The sequence below is a fragment of the Hemicordylus capensis genome, chromosome 1, assembly GCF_027244095.1.
Source record: "Hemicordylus capensis ecotype Gifberg chromosome 1, rHemCap1.1.pri, whole genome shotgun sequence".
NCBI classification, from domain to species: Eukaryota; Metazoa; Chordata; class Lepidosauria; order Squamata; family Cordylidae; genus Hemicordylus; species Hemicordylus capensis.
The window spans coordinates 181,850,034-181,867,468 of record NC_069657.1 but is presented as its reverse complement, the minus strand read 5'-3'; the positions used below and the strand labels follow the sequence as shown (position 1 = coordinate 181,867,468).

Sequence of the window (17,435 nt, the reverse complement as noted above, 5' to 3'; positions counted from 1 at the left end):
ATTCTGTATTTGTACAATGTGTTAATCCGCTCCCAACATACTTCATTTTGCAAAACCTCCTGTTTTTATTTATTCACTGCCACAATCGAGTAACATTCCTAAGCATTTTAACCATTTCCTTCATTGTTTTTTACATTCACCTCTTTTCAAAAATATAAAAATCTATTTTCACCACCTCATCTATTTTCCATTTTATGCATATTATTCAAATAATGCTTATGTAATAAAAATCACACTAGCCCCCCCCCTTTTCTGGATGGGGTGTGTGCTTTTACGTATTGTTGTTAAATAGTAACATGAATACCTTGCAAAATATAACAAAATCAAATCTACCTTAAAGCTTCAGTAACAAGAACATGACATTTTATATTCAGTTCTCATTTATTTGGTTGCTCTTCTGTCTCATAGGTGTTGTACAAAGAAAATGTAGGGAAAGCAACCCCGACCCCTGTCACTCCTGAGATGGAGAGAGTCAAACGCAATCAAGAACACATTAGCTCGGTATTCAAAATGGGGGAAAAAGAACCTGTATTGTTTAAAATAAGATTAGAGGTGTTAATGAGTTCTTCCTTTCTAACAAAGGTAGTATCAGTTCACCTTTTGGCATAAAACTCCTACCTTCTGAGCAATCATTCTCACACAACTTCTGTGGTTTAACAAAATAGTAAAGTAAAGTAAAGTGTGCCGTGGAGTCGATGTTGACTCCTCCTGGCAACCACAGAGCCCTGTGTTTTTTCTTTGGTAGAATACAGGAGGAGTTTACCATTGCCATCTCCCTCACAGTATGAACACTGAGACTTAACTCACTATTCTTATTTTCCAGCAAATATGTTGTTTCGTCTTTATTTTTTACCTTCCCAGCCTTCTCATTCTTCTGGATTATTTCCATATATGGGTGTTGATTGAAGGTCTCTGTTCCATATGGCTTTGAAATCAACAGCTAAGCAGCTGTAGTTAAGCTAGCCTGATCCAGATATTAAATTATATACTGATGAGATATATAGATATATAGATAATTTTTTTTGCCATTTTGTGATTCCTGGATACCCTTTTGTATCCTGTAGGTTTTGTACAAAGAGGAATTGGGAAAAGGTATCCCAACACCTGTCACTCCTGAGATGGAGAGAGTCAAACGCAATCAAGAACACATTAGCTCGGTACATTAAAAAAGGATCTGAAAGTTTAAAATAACAAATAACATTAGATGTGTTGATGAGTTTCTGCTTCCTAACAAAGGTAGTATCAAATAATGAATACCATGCGGATCCCTACAGATCTCCTAAAACAACCAAAGCTTTAACAAAATAGTTATGGGAACTGACTCATTTCCTTTATTTTTCAGCAAATATGTTTTATCTTTGTTTTCTCCCTTCCCAACCTTCTCATTCTACTAGTTTCTTTCCTTACATGGGTGTTGATTGAAAGTCTCTATTTCAGATGATTCTGAGGTCAACATCCCAGTATTGTGATCCAGATATTGTGTGATCCAGATATTAACATTATAACTGATAACATATTGAGGCCATTCACACGATCATTTGGGGGTAGTTTGAGGGTGAGAAAACTCCTACTCAGTTCTAGACAGATGAGCAGAGCCTGTGTGGTTCTGTAAACCCCACAGCCAGATCAGCATGGCAGCTGAAACAGAGAAGGTCCTACTAGGATCAGGAGAACCTTCCTGACATGCATTATGCTGCCAGGAGATGGGGAATCCTCGTGATGTTTGCATCCGCCCTCTGCTTAGCTATGTGGGGGCAGGAGGTGGGCCCAGACCTCTTCAAGCCATTTTGAGGAATGGACCATAGAGAATGCTGTGCAGAGCAGCACATTTACAGCTAGCAGCCCCTGTAGCCACAGCTCTCAATTACAAACATGGTGGCTAGCTGCTGGGAGCTCATGCCAACACATGAGCAAACTCCAAGGTAGGATGGCTCCTCTTTTCATTCTACCTTGGGAAAGAACCAGTAAAAAGTTGGACTACTAACGTTTGAGTGCTCTGGGTGAGAGGAATTCCTGTGGGTCCACATGAGCCTGGATAGCTGAGTTTACTGTCTCCAACCCTCTTATTCATGGTCGTGTGAGTAGGGCCATACTTTTAATTTTTTCAGTTTTGTGATTTCTGGGCACCATTTTGTATCCTGTAGGTTTTATACAAAGAGGAATTGGGGAAAGCAACCCCAGCCCCTGTCACTCCTGAGATGGAGAGAGTCAAACGCAATCAAGAACACATTAGCTCGGTATTCCAGAGAGAGCGAGAGTGCGCGCGCGCTGAATTGCTTAAAATACTATCAGCTGTGTTAATGAATTGTGCTTTCTAACAAAGATAGTGCCAGTCTTCCTTTCAGCATAAAACTCCTTCCTTTTCAATTCTCTCTAAAAACAGCCTAAGCTTTTAACTGGAACTTGACTCACTATTTTGTTTTTTGTTTTTCAGCAAACATGATGTTTTATCTTTGCTTTCTCCCTTCCCAGCCGTCTCCTCCTACTAGATTATTTCCTTATATGGGTGTTGATTGAAGGTCTCTTTTCCAGATGACACAGAAATCAATAGCCCAGTAGCTATATTGGAAGCGGGTGTGATCCAAATGTTAACATTATAAGCTAATAATACATATTTTTAATTCTTGCCATTTTGTGATTTCTGGGTACCCTTTTGTATCCTTTAGGTTTTGTACAAAGAGGGATTGGGGAAAGGTACCCCGACATCTGTCACTCCTGAGATGGAGAGAGTCAAACGCAATCAAGAAAACATTAGCTCGGTATTCAAACAAAAAAGAAAACTCTTAGGACCTGAATTGTTTAAAATAACATTCGCCATGTTAATGATTCAAGCTTTCTAACCCAAAGTGTATCAATTTTCCTCTTGACTTAAAAAACATTACCTTTTCAATAATGAACTCTGCAATCTAAGCTCTAACATATCCTACTAGGATTGCATTTACTATTTTCTTTTATTCTCCAGCAAACATGGTGTTCTGTCTTTATTTTCTATCTTCCCAACCTTCTCATACTACTACTTTATTTCTTTATATGGGTGTTGATTGAAGGTCTCTGTTCCAGATGACAAAATCAACAGCCTACTAGCTTTGCTGGAAGCTGATGTGATTCAAGTATTAATATTATAAGCTAATAATATTTATTTGTAGTCATTATCATTATGTGATTTCTGGATACCTTTTTGTATCCTGTAGGTTTTGTACAAAGAGGGATTGGGGAAAGGTACCCCAACACCTGTCACTCCTGAGATGGAAAGAGTCAAACGCAATCAAGAACACATTAGCTCGGTACATTAGAAAAAAAACAACTGTTGGTTTAAAAAAAAAAAATAACATCCTAACAAACTACAGAAATTACCCTCTCTGGTTCCTAAAACTGTAATATCTTAAGTAAAATACTTATATAAAATACTTACCTTTAACTCATAAAGTCAACCTAGTATTAGTATTAATATTAATATTCTGACCATGGAATTTCAAGATTTTTCATAACTTTATAATGATGACTGCAGGACTCTATCCAGACACTGCTAGCTGCTGTTATTATTTCTGGTCCGTGTAATCTTAAGGTTCTTGAGACAGTGGCTTAGATACTGGGTAGCAGGAGTGTAGCTATAATTGAGCGAATGGGTTCAAAGAATCCAGGCTCTTGAGGGCTGCCCAGCTATATCCCTTCCTGTTTTCTTCATTATCTCCCTCACTCCAAGGGGCCATTGGCGAGAGGGGTGAACATGGGCCCCTTCTCCCCTTGCTACACGCCTGCTGGGTAGTGAGCCATGCACCCAAGAGGGATGAATGGTTGCTGCTTCCACAGCACTTACCAGCCTATCAGCACTCCTAGCGCAGGCAGGGGGGACTCCATGTGAAGAATGCTGGGTTAAGTAGCTGCGTCCAGCTCCCATTGGGCACAGCTGCTCCGACACACAGCATCGTCCACATGGAGTTTCCCCCAGCTGCTCTGGGAGCAGCAAGCATGCGGCTCACTGCACGATATCTAAGCCAGAGACAACCGATATAAATGCTCAATATTTATTTACGTTTATAGCCCGCTTTCCTCCAAGGAGCCCAGAACAGTGTACATCATTATGTCTGTTCTCACAAGAAAGCTGTGAAGTAGGTTAGACTGAGAGGCAAGTGACTGGTTGAGATAGAGATGTGAAATCCCGGGGGGTAGGGGCTGAAACCCCCCCACCCACCCAATTTCATGGCTGAATGAGGATTTGAACTTGGATCTCCCCAGTTATTATGAAACTTCTTACATGCCAATCCTTTGATGAGTATAAGATTTGCAATCCAACTCATACCAAGGGAACCAATATAGCATTGGCTTAGGAATGCCTTTCAGCCAATGTTTTAATATGACAAAGAAGATAATGGTCAGACAGGGAAATACAACATTATCAGTGATATCACCTGCTAAACTGGCAGTTTGCTAGTTGAGGGATTCTAGAAAAGGGTCTCTAAGTATGCATGGCCTGTCAATAAACATATTATATCACATCCATAGTTCTGACATTGTGGAAAACGTCAGGAAAATGGGAAACTTTTCTTACAAATATCTAAAGCCAATACAAAAAACATGCTCCCCAAGTCATCCTCCATTTGTACATAGGAAACTGCCATATACTGAGTCAGACCATTGGTCTATCTAGCTCAGTATTGTCTTCACAGACTGGCAGCGGCTTCTCCAAGGTTGCAGGCAGGAATTTCTCTCAGCCCTATCTTGGAGAAGCCAGGGAGGGAACTTGAAACCTTCTGCTCTTCCCAGAGTGGTTCTGTCCCTGAGGGGAATATCATGCAGTGCTCACACATCAAGTCTCCCATTCATATGCAACCAGGGCAGACCCTGCTTAGCTATGGGGACAAGTCATGCTTGCTACCACAAGACCAGCTTCTCCTCCTTTAATCTCCTCCGTAGATTAAAGAGATACAAGCCATTTATTATTAATTATTAAATCTCAACTAGTAATTGGACCATGATTTTACTCATGAGGACTTCCCTGGGCACAGCCATTACACAAAGTGATGGATGTTGCCAACTGGATAGAATCCTTATCTTCAAGTAATATTTTGTATTTTAATTGTATTACCTGTTTAATTCACACTTCTACATTCTGTTCCTTGGATGTTGCCTTTATTAATTCTTTTGTACCAAAACAGAACACGGTTTCCTTTTTGTGGCTTCTGGGAGTATATGTTTTTAAATATTGCAGGTGTTCTACAAATGATATGTGACATGAGTGACTCTAGCACCTGTCAGTCCAAGGATGGGCAGACTCAGATGGATACTGTAATCTTTCACACATTTGATTTAAGTGAGATTTAGTTCCACTCGGTTGTGTGGAGGACTGTAGCCATAGTCAAGGACACATGAACTCCTATATTGTCTAGGCTGGAGAAGACAGATATGAAAACCCTCTTGGCTGACAACTTTGATCTGTCAATTTTACACTGAGTGCTATGGCTTGGATCCGAAGACACACAAGCAAAACTCTGCTCATGCAAGGGGTTTGCCTGCCCCTTTCTTTACATTGCAGCCTTCTGTGCCCCTGAAAAGCTACTTCTCAGACAACAACAAATATTTATATACCGCTTTTCAACAAAGGTTTCCAAAGTGGTTTACATAGAGAAATAACAAATAGATAAATATGATCGATCCCTGTTCCCAAAGGGCTCACAATCTAAAAAGAAACATAAGATATACACCAGCATCAGTCACTGGAGGTACTGTGCTGGGGGTGGATAGGGTCAGTTACTTGCCCCCTGCTAAATAAAGAGAGTCACCGTGTTAAAAGGTGCCTCTTTGCCCAGTTAGCAGGGGTCAGACTCCAGCAACCCTCCAGAATGACATGCAATATGGTACAGAGGAGGTTGCAGTGGGATGTGGAAGAATGAGCAGAAATTAGGGGAAGCCACCATGCACCAAAAGAAGAGCTTTCCACCCCCCCTAGCAATTTGGATCCAAGCCTATGGTTTGTTTTAGAACTTATTTTTTTCTTTTTATTCCTATTTTTCTTTTGAGTTTTTACACAATTACTACTCCCCACTCCCACCCCGAACAATTTTAATTGCATTACATTTTTATGATTTGGAATACTTTTTGCAATTTTAGGTTTTGTACAAAGAAAATTTGGGGCGAGCAACCCCGACACCTGTCACTCCAGAGATGGAAAGAGCCAAACGCAATCAAGAAAACGTTAGCTTGGTATTGACACAGAAACAAACAAAAAAGTTATTTTTAAAAAATGAAAATAACAGATCTGATCGATTTTGTCCTGCATCTAATTTATCCCATTCCTATCCACTTCCATTTTTATAATGGACACACTCCTTGTTTTTATTTTTGCTGTTCTTGTTTTTAAAAACGTTGACTCTTTTTAAAATTTTTGCTTATCTAATAACTTTTTAACCAGTTTTTTTTGTTCTTTACTCGCTTATGAGTATGATTAAACAGTAACACAACTTAATGCAGTGGCTTACCAAGAATAATCTAATCTTTGATTTCTGGACACTTTCTTGTATGCTGTAGGTGTTGTACAAAGAGAACTTGGGAAAAGGAACCCCGACATCTGTCACTCCAGAGATGGAGAGAGCTAAACGCAATCAAGAAAACATTAGCTCGGTATTTTTCAGGAAAACAAACCAATAATCTGGAACATATGTAACCTTTTTAACATCTTTTTAAAAATATAATTTTTTCCTTACTCAGTTTAAAAACATTACCCAACTATTAACTTTATTAATAACATAACTTTATTTATTTATTTATTTATTTAACATGTTTTTATACCGCCCAAAACTCACGTCTTGATATTTTGATATTTTAAATACTAAAATATAACCTAAAGTATGTTTCTAATTGTTTTTCACTCCTGATTGTGCAGAATTTACATTTAATACATAGTTTAAGAATTTTTTAATAACCATTTACCTCAAATAACAGCTTAATAGTCTCTAAAAAGTAATACAATAGTGTGTGTAAATCATCAGAGTGATATGGACTGAAGTGAATGACTTAGGTTCCATGTTGTATATTTTTTCTTTAAAGCAGCCTATATTCTACATAAATACAAAGTTCTGAGAGAGTCTGTCCATGGGTGACTCCATAAACAGGCAAAGTGTGACAGATGCTTTGGCTTGGAGGTCCACTGCAGAGGTCTGATGAGAATGGACTAAATCTTCAAACAAAAGACCACATGGTCTTTGCTTCCCCTGGCCTGTCCTGTTTTCTTTCATGGGGAGAATGTTCCATTTGTGCATATATATAGTCTGTGTCCCTAGATCTCTTGGAAAGAATATTTTACCATAAAATATCACAGACACTCTTATCATCCAGTGATCACTGGGATACAGGACTGCTTCCACAGGGCATAGTTAATTTATGCAACTCCTGTATTGTCTGAAGATTTCGGGCACTCTGATCTGAAGGATAACTCAACCTCTCCAAGATTGGCAGCTATATTAAATAAATATATCTCTGAGATCATCCATCTATCTCTCCACCCATCCACCAATATTCTGCAGTGTGAAATCCATTAATATATCCACCAGGGGCTGGGGGGTTGTATTGGATGAAGGTGTCCCTAATTTAATTTGGTTGTCTTGATCTACTGTATAGCTCTTGGATCTGACTCATAACCTTCAGTCTCTAGCTTCCAGTTTCTAGTTCCTTTTCTGCTGCAGCTTACTTGGGGGGGGGGGCTCTTCCTTTTTTTTTTTTTTTTTAGGATGGGTTGGTGGATTAGGTAGTACACTGAACATTCCATTTAATCTCATGGGTGTTTACTCTTTATATGAAGCCAGTTGAGGTGGCAATGCTAACCGTTGCTTTTCTTCCATTTCCAAAGGCCAATATAGCCCCTAGCCTTCCTTGTGAAGAACTTTGATATGTGAGAGGGAGGACTGGGAAAGAACAGTAGAGGATCATTGATACCATTTTAGCTTATATGAACTAGGAGGGTGTCAGGACAGCTATCTTGCAGTTTCCCCCCAAGATTTTTTAAAATGGCTGGAAAATGGATAATGATACTGCGAAAAATATTGGTAAAATGAATGCTTTCAAAGGTTGGGGAAGAGAGAATCAATGAATCAATCCCATATTAAATGTTCAGTGTTGGGGAGAGCGGGTCATTTCCACAGTAATCCTTTTCAGTTGCCATCTTTCCATTCCCTCACTTTTTTTTGAGAATCTGGATGCCTCTCTTGTTAAATCATTGTCCGGTGTTTGCTGTTTGCTCTGCCCATATATTTTTAGGCCTGATTTGTTGTGATTATTTTACAATAAAATGCAATTGTTGCACCAAGTTGTCTAGTATGGGCAAAGCACTACTGAGCCTTTCAGGGCTGCCGTCCCTTTAATTAAGAGGTTCCTGTTTGTAGCCCATTTATTGTTCCTTGTGGATTGTGGCTGGGATATTAGTGATTGATTTCTCCTAAATTGCCCCTTGAAGACTCTCTCTTAAAATGTCCCAATGTTAATTTCTGTTTCCACAGATTCAATTACAGGTTTCCTTGCATTATTCTTTTTTATGTGAAATAGCACTGTTGTGCTATAAAAAGGAGGAAAACAAGAAAAAAGAGAGGAAAAATAAGTACTGGACCTCCACCCCCACCCCCATGGGAACAGGATCTGAGACTGGGACAATTAAGAGAAGCTACTAGGGGCAATTCATAACTAACTCTCTAGCTATAAATAACAGGGAGCAATAAAATTGCATGGACCTGAAAACATACAACTTCTAATTAACATTGAAAAGGACCTTTTTCTAAATGGGGCTTGCAAATAAACATTATGGAAAGGTCTTGGCCATGGGAAAGGGCATTCCTGGACAAATATAAGGTTGTGCTGTTGAGTCACTGTCGACTCCTGGCGAACACAGAGCCATGTGGTATTCTTGGTAGAAAACAGGAGGTATCATTGCCATCTCCTGCACAGTATGAGATGATGCCTTTCAGCACCTTTCTATATCATTGCTGCCCGAAATAGGAGTTTCCCATAGTTTGGGAAACACACCAGTAGGGATTCAAACCAACAGCCTCCAGCTCTCTAGGCAGATTGCTTCTCTGCTGCACCGTTAGGAGGCTCAAGTATAATGCAGTACTATACTAAGTTCTGTGTGGAACTGCAGACTAATTCCAAAAAAAGAGTGCCTCAGTAGCACTAAAAGGCTCTAGTGTGAAGCCACCCTGGATAAACCAATTTTCTTGTTGGTTAAAGTACTTTTGTTTCCCCATTGCTGCCTGGACAGAGGAAAAGGTAGTGTGTGTGGTAAAGCTGGACTCCTTAAACCTCTGCCCACTGAACCTCCCATGCAGATTTCCAGTACATGTCTGGGGAAAGCTACTGTCCCAAATGTCTGTGAAATTTTGCAGCTCTCTACTTGTGATACTCAAGTTTGTACCCAACCACAATCATAGCTATGTAACCTTTAATCTGGACTGCTATCATGTACTGCACATGGGGATATCAGTGATATTTTCAGAAGCTGGATAAAATGATAGTGACCCACCTCTTGCTATGAGTGGGCAAGAGCACCATACTCCAGTTTAATGATGTGTTTGATCTGCTTTGGTCCTTCTGGGCAGAATTCAGGATATGGGTGTTGATGTACGAAGCTCTGAACAGTTGGTCTCTTACATCCTTATGTAAGAGACCCTCTTGATTATACTATGATTATACTATTATATGATTATATAATCATATAATTATATGATTATACTATGATTATACGCACCCTCTTGATTATACTATGTGTTCATCAGGTTTATCTGACCAGGGTGGAACTCCCATCCCCTGGAAACTTGCCAAAGTTTGAGCCTGAGCATTTTCTGGAACTGCTATTAGAATACTGTGTTTAGTTTGTATTTTAGTGGCAGGAATTAAACTGAGTAGTTTTAATCTGACACAGTATTTTAAATTTAGTTGGCATGCTCTTCCCTCCCCCCCCCTTTTTTTTTTTTTGCTTTATGTTTTGAGTGTTATTACCCACCGAGAGTCCTTGGGGTGGAGCAGATTAAAACATATAGAAAACCAGAGAATAAAATGCTTTTACATCTAATCTTTTAAAACCAACATACCATAGCTGGTTTAAAGTAAAAGGCAATTGTGGCATATTCTTTTGATGTGCCCAACAACCATTAATACACATGTTTTCCATCTAACTTACTGTGTTCAGAGCTTCTTCATTGGTTCGTCACTTCTTATCACATCTACATGAAACCACTCTTAAAGTCTGTTCTCTGGTGTGCTAGTCAACATTTACAGTATTTAAACCACCCCTCTCATTTTGTCAGGTCCTGTATTCTGACAGTTTCCGGAAACAAGTGCAAGGTAAAGCAGCCTTTGTCCTGGATACTCCTGAAATGAGGCGTGTTCGAGAGACGCAACGACACATTTCCACAGTAAGTACTGCTTTCTGTGAGGTCAAGAAACTGCACAAATAAAAGTAAAGTGTGCTGTCGAGTCGGTGTCGACTCCTGGCGACCACGGAGCCCTGTGGTTTTTCTTTGGTAGAATACAGGAGGGGGTTACCATTGCCATCTCCCGTGCAGTATGAGATGATGCCTTATAAAACAACAGTGAAAATGTATTAAGAAATGTTCTAAGAGGCTTACCATGCAGCTGCTCCAAATACAACATTAACACAAAAGCAGGAATCAGCTTTGTTGTCACTGAGCTTGCAGGAACTGGACATACCTACTAACTCCATTGGAGCTAATGTACTTTGGTACTAGGAAAAGAGACAAGGTAAGCAGAAATACACATTACTTAAGAAATGTGCAGCTGAATGGACATGCCACTATTTTGAAAATTGCAGGTGAAATACCATGAAGACTTTGAAAAGAGCAAAGGCAGTTTTACACCTGTTGTTACTGACCCCATAACTGAGCGTGTAAAGAAGAACATGCAGGACTTCAGTGATATTAACTACCGGGGGATTCAGAGACGAGTAGTGGAAATTGAGCGAAAACGGGTGGATCAGGATCAAGAACTGAACAATCTCACAGGTATTCAGATTTTATACTGTGTTCCTCCTTCTTTTCTTTCCTCTGTAAAGAGGACCACAAGACTGTTGCATAATTGACCATATGTGGCAAAAAAATAACAATATTACGATGATATGACTTGTCTCCAAGTACAAAGAGCAAGTCTTATCCAACTGATACTATCTGCAGTCTTGAATCCTGTACTTTTGTTTCTGATTTACGAAGTCCACGTGGCTTTTTCATTTCTTCCTTCCTGTGCATGGAGACAACCTTGCAATTCCAGGAGAGCACATGCTAAATCATATGAAGCTGCCATATACCATTTAGCCTCTACTATCTTCTTTCACTGACAGTGGCTTTCCAAGGTATCAAGCAGAAATACATCTTTTTGGAGGCCACACACCTCTTAGCTGGATGGAGGATCTGTCACCTTTCAAGCTGTGATCGAGTCCCCCATTCAGAACACTTAGAGAGGTCTCTGTGGATCTCTCAACCAATCGGCATCCCATCTGCTGCCCCATTAGCCACTCATCTACCTAGCAAAATTTGGCTGAACTGCCTTTGTAACAATAGATAAGGATGTTTCTTTACCCATTTATCAGGTCTTCTGGCCGTTACATAGCAGGTGTGTGAGTTATAAAGTGCTTCCTAAATTTCCCTTTTGTAGATTCCAGGATTAGTTTTTAATACCACTGCTGCTTTTAGGCACTACTAATCTTTTTTTGCTAATGGTCCACATGATGAGCAGCATGAGGAAGCCTGCAGAAATGCTGCTGCTTGCACAACTGCCCGTTTTGAGCAGCCTTTGTATGGGAATGTTGTAGTACTACATCCCAGCCAGTAGATGGCACTAGCACTTGCTGGAAGTGATACTAACGAGAGATAGAGTCCTTTCTTCATCCTGCCTTTCCTCTTGTTGATCTTGGGTTTTTTTATTCCTATAGCACAATCAGTAAGTCTTTCCCCTAATGGCTGCTGTCCTCTGAGCTCCTGTGACATGGTGTCAGAAGTTGCTCCCCTGATGGCCACTCCCATGCTGCCTTGCAAGTTTGCGGCAGACCCACAGTACAGCAGTATACCTCTCTCACATTGCTCATCATGGGAGCCATTCTGATTTGAATTTTGAGGTTGTTTTTTTTAACCCATACATTGCTTGCAGATCTTCGTGTGTGGCGTACTAATCCTGGATCCGTCTTTGACTATGACCCAGCAGAAGACAACATTCAGTCTAGAAGCTTACACTTGATTACTGGTATGTGATGCAGTCTGCAACATATTGTAAAACATTGTAGATACTTGGTATCCATACAATCTGACACTTCTATAACACTGCAGGGATATACTTTTACTTTCCCTTGGGGTTTTTTGGATAATTGTAGAGGAAATTAAAGTACTCTGTTCTCAACATTCACGTGTTCTCAAGACACTGACTCTAATTTCTTCATCTTTATCCCCCTCCTCAGTTCATGCCCAGCGACGCAGTCGAGAACAATCTCGCTCAGCCAGTGCACTGAGCCTCAGTGCTGGAGATGAGAAATCTGAGCATTCAGAGGCTGCCGATCAGCATCTGTCCTGTTACAGCAACGGAGGCTTCTTTAACACATCTGCAGCAGGTACCAAGAGTCACACACTGAATCCTCTTGCAAGGGTGGCATTTCAGGTTTTAGGGATGTGCCGGATTCATAGTCCTACACTTTGATAGGTTCACCGTTAATTTTTTTTGTAATAAGGCAGTTCATTTTAAAAATATTTGTTAGGATTTTTTAAAAAAATTTTTTGGCAGTTCGTAATAATAATCGGCAATACTCAGAAGTGCCCCTAGGTAATTTTGGAGCCTGGACCTAAAGGCCTTTGGAGCCCCCACCCACTGGAGCCCCCTGCTGCAAGTTAAGCATCATCTCCCAACACACACATGATTGCACACACAGTATTTTTAACCTGTGGATTCTTGAGGGCACGAACAGTAACTGAACTCACAAGAATGTAAGAATATAAATGGGTAAAAGAGCTGTGCCGTCGAGTCGGTGTAGATTCTTGGCGACCACAGAGCCCTGTGGTTGTCTTTGGTAGAATACAGGAGGGGTTTACCATTGCCATTTCCCACACAGTATGAGATGATGCCTTTCAGCATCTTCCTATATTGCCGCTGCCTAATATAGGTGTTTCCCATAGTCTGGGAAACATACCAGTGGGGATTTGAACCAGCAGCCTCTGACTTGCTGGTCAACTCATTGCACCGTTAGGTGGACATATAAAACAGACATATGAAATTGACATATATTTATATGCATATGTAAATATTCATCAGCTGAAACATTTCCCAGTGCAGCATGGGCCAGCGGCATGGCAGGGCCACACCACCTGGGACAGACCAAAGAGGATTGGGGGGGCCCCAGGGGGTGTGAAGGCCCTGGACTTCATCCCGGAAGTCCAGGGCTAAGAGTGCCTCTGGTACCACTGCCTTGGGAATCCTTATGGTGAAGAGGTGGGATAGAAATGTTTCGAAATAAGGCAATACAGGCGGTCTGGGAAACACAAGGGTGGTGAAAATCCCCCTCCTAAGTGACCCTTCCAAATTGCCACCATTGCAAAATATCATGGCTTACATACTGCGCAAGGGGACATGGACGGCTTGAGCATATGTAAACTGTGCCCCTGTGCATATGTAAACAGTGGTGAGGTGGCTGTGCTCCAGGGCAGCAGTGCTTGGTGATCAGGGCTCCATGCCCTGAGATATAAGCTGCCCAACTCCTTCCTGCAATGGGGGATGGCAAATTAAGCAACTCCCTGCACAGAGCCCTGACCACTGAGTGCTACTGCCCTGTGGCACAGCCTCCGTGCAGCTCTTTGCACACATGCCAGGGTGAGGGCTGTGCTCGACCCGTCCGCGCCTCCTTGGGTAGTGTGTAAGCCAGCACATATCTGGGGAGGAGCTTCTAATCCAGAGCTGTTGACACATTGTTGGGCAGAAGCAGTCCAGCCCAAATGTGCCAAGCTGATGGGTCTAAGAACAGCTCAGCTTGCGGGCGGAGTCAGCTGACTGGCGGAGTCAGCTACGATGCACAACCCAAGTACTTTTTGTCAGTAACTTTTATAACATGGTTACAGCTCAGACACCATATAACAGATCAGAACTGCCAAAATTAAGCAGCAACTCATTAAATACAAGCTGCTATAAACCATCATGGCAACATATTGTTGAGGTGACTCTTTTTATGTCAGAGGGATTTTTTGTCGTCCAGTGTATGGTTCTGTCTAGACTTTTCTCACTTCCAAAGTTGTTTTTATCAGGGCAGGAATAAGCAAGGGGAGTAGCACTTACTGGTCAGTCTAGGAAGAGGAAGATCTAGGACATTCGTTGCTATGCAGCAGGGTGAATGAATGGGCATGCAAATGCAGCTTCACACATCAGTAGTTCTCTAAAATGACACTGAACCACATCACCATACATTACATATTGATTCATTTGTACTCATTTACATCAGCTAAGATTATTGTGATCATTTACATCAGCTCATTTTACATCATAAAACATGATCAAACCCCCATTTAAGAGCTTTTGAATTCTTTAGCATTCTGAAGAGAAAGAAGACTCTGTCCAATTAATTTCTCATTCAAACACTGTGTTTCCCCCTCCAGTGGACTACAAACATGCTAAAACTGTAGAGCTGCCACAACAAAGATCATCTTCTGTTGCCACTCAGCAGACAACAGTATCTTCCATCCCCTCTCATCCATCTACTGCAGGGGTAAGCAAAACCAATTACAATTGCCCTGAGTCTGTGCACAGATACAGGCTTTGGCCATGCAGATCATCTTTCTGAACTGGATCTGTCCATGCACAACGCCGTTGTGTTTTGGCAGGATGCCTGCACCATCGGAATGGATGCTTAGCATTGTTTGTTTTAATATATGGTTGGCTTTGTGGATGGGGGGGAGAGGGGGGGGAGGCTGATCCCAGACACCTAGTTTCCTCCTCCTCTTAGACATAATCAGTGCTTTCAAAGCTGACAGCACCACTTATCTGTCTGGAGATCCTTCTGTGCATCATTGTGTTACATAGACTGATACTGCAGGCAAGCATCTCTGGCTTGTGATGCATACATGTAGCTAGGAAGAAGCAGGCATCCTTTCAGTGTGCATGTACAGAGCTGTTGAGCAAGCAAAGTTAACCTTTGAATATAATGGGAGGAAGAGTCCATCTTATGCTTCAGTAGAGCTGTTACCTTCATTGAAGGGAATGGGGAAACCCTAGCAGGTTGGGAAGATCCATGTGTCCATCAAAGAATCTGACCCAGCAATTACTAGATTAAGGCAAATAGGATATATTTCTTGCCTAAATTGTGGAGGAATCTATTTTATTCAGCGGCCTTGTTTATGGCTCAGGAAATGGCTGCTGCAAAACATTTGGTTCAACCAAGAGCTAAGATGAGAGCTATTGTCATGAGTATGCCTCAGACTGCAATCTAATGGAAACTTACCTGAAAGTAATGCTTATTAAACATAATGGGGCTTGCTTCTGAATAAGACATGCATAGGATTCATTGTTAGTGAATTAGTTATGCATCAATATAAATTTGTTGTAACGAAACAAATATAATAGGCAAGATGTTTCAGTTTCTGCTTTCTTCAGTAGCTCTGATGTTATAGGCAAGATACTGTAGCTGCAATAAGTTATAGAATGCCCATGCTGGAGTGTTCCAGCAGTCTAGGGTGGGTTGCTACTGAGATGTCAAGTGTTGTCCTTGTGGTTGAGGGGAGAGGCCTCCTGGGGCTAGCGTTCCCAGTGTGTGGATCCAGAAGTTACTGCAGCTACTGTACCTTGCCTATAACATCAGAGCAATTGAAGGAGATAGAAACTGAAATGTCTAGCCCATTATATTTTTGTTTAATGTATCAACAATAAATTTATTTTTTAATAAAAGATACATTTATCTTTTTTAGTATCGTTCTGGAATCTCAGATATTTCTTGTTTGCAGCTCTAAAATCATGTCTGTCTGTATCTCTCTCTCATTCGTGTGTGTGTGTGTATGTGTATGTGAGAGAGAAACAAAGCAAATGCCCCCTTTCCATTGGAAAACACATGGGCCACAGTCCATCACAGACTAAAGCCCACTTATGCTTTGGATCCAATGCGTTGGATAGTTGCTATGGGTGGAAAGTTGTCCACTTTTTTTAAAGCACCCCTTTGGGAAGAGCTATGTCCCCAAATGTATAAAGCTAACAGCTTCACAGCCTCAGCAGTGTACTGAAAATGGCCTATGCCAATATACTGTATAAGTGGTAGTAGTAATCTCTTTCACCTTTTTCTTTAAAATGTGACTACAACAGAAGACATACCGTGCCATGTATGACTACACAGCAGCTGATGCAGATGAAGTCTCCTTCAAAGATGGCGATGCAATTGTAAATGTCCAAGCGATTGATGAAGGCTGGATGTACGGGACTGTGCAGAGAACAAGCAAAACAGGCATGCTTCCAGCCAACTATGTAGAAGCAGTTTAAGCCAAAAAGAGGAGGCCTTCCACCACAATAAAAAGACACCATACACAAGGGCTATCAATTGTAAACCTTAACACTCTTCCAAATGAAGTGCCTTATTGTTTTCCTTTGTTGATATGCATTAGCTATTGCCTTTTACACAAAGATTTCAGCAAACATTCTTTGACAGAACCGAATCATTTGAGATACTAGTCACGGAACCAGTGGGAAGTCGATTCCTACCACCCTCCACCACTGCCTTGATTGACTAGACTTGCACATTCAAACCTGTTTGATGCTCAGTTCTACGATACCATCTCCTTTTTGTTTGGTATCAAGGTGAATTTCCACACTACTCATTTTTGTAATGGAAACATCTAACTGTGTTATAGTTTTAATGGTTTTCTTATCAAGAGATGCAGTGTTCTCTTGTGATATGCTAAAAGTAGCTGAATGTATTTATTTCTGTTTCAAGTAAGCAACTATGTAAAGCTAACATCTCAAACCAGTAAGAAGAAACTTGGAAAAGCCTCTCCACTTGTCTGCTTACAGAACGCTGATGCATGCATTTTTCACCTGAGTGTTCCTGGGTCACAGTGCTGTTATTCCCGCTCCATTAGCGACTAATAAAAATCATATATCTGCTTTGTGAGTTTAATTTATGTCAACAAGAGAAAAATAAAAGGTGCAGAAGTGCTAAATAACCTTAGGTTCATCTAGATAACTGTTAAATGATAACAATGGCATTTCTTACTGATAAAATCCACAAATGAGGGTAAGTTTTACATGCAGTATATTCACTTCTCTATTGACAGCTAATCATGGTCTACCTACCCTACTGTGTTAGGTCTTATTTTTTAAAGGCTGGTTTTTTTGTAGTAGACGCTTAACGTCTCACATTCTCTTCCAGCGTGAGAGGGTGTCTGTTGAAATGGGTTGTCACTCCCTGAAGATAGGAATAAACTGAAATC

The 17,435-nt window shown here is 40.8% G+C and overlaps 1 protein-coding gene across 38 annotated transcripts in view; it reads left to right on the top strand.

Moving 5' to 3' along the window:
• NEB (nebulin) overlaps positions 1 to 17,109 on the top strand; it is a 268,629-nt gene extending 251,520 nt beyond the window's left edge. For 14 of the 38 annotated variants that reach the window (XM_053258395.1, XM_053258346.1, XM_053258280.1 and 11 more), the window contains 13 exons: positions 409 to 501; positions 1,065 to 1,157; positions 2,145 to 2,237; positions 2,667 to 2,759; positions 3,192 to 3,284; positions 6,109 to 6,201; positions 6,526 to 6,618; positions 10,290 to 10,397; positions 10,814 to 11,003; positions 12,142 to 12,234; positions 12,446 to 12,595; positions 14,622 to 14,731; positions 16,315 to 17,109. In XM_053258395.1, the coding sequence (XP_053114370.1) occupies positions 409 to 501; positions 1,065 to 1,157; positions 2,145 to 2,237; positions 2,667 to 2,759; positions 3,192 to 3,284; positions 6,109 to 6,201; positions 6,526 to 6,618; positions 10,290 to 10,397; positions 10,814 to 11,003; positions 12,142 to 12,234; positions 12,446 to 12,595; positions 14,622 to 14,731; positions 16,315 to 16,488 (1,476 nt within the window). In that variant the 3' untranslated portion in view covers positions 16,489 to 17,109. The remainder of the gene's footprint in view (positions 1 to 408; positions 502 to 1,064; positions 1,158 to 2,144; positions 2,238 to 2,666; positions 2,760 to 3,191; positions 3,285 to 6,108; positions 6,202 to 6,525; positions 6,619 to 10,289; positions 10,398 to 10,813; positions 11,004 to 12,141; positions 12,235 to 12,445; positions 12,596 to 14,621; positions 14,732 to 16,314) is intronic. The other 24 variants (XM_053258442.1, XM_053258434.1, XM_053258421.1 and 21 more) reach the window with 10 other exon arrangements.
• Positions 17,110 to 17,435: the final 326 nt, after the last annotated feature.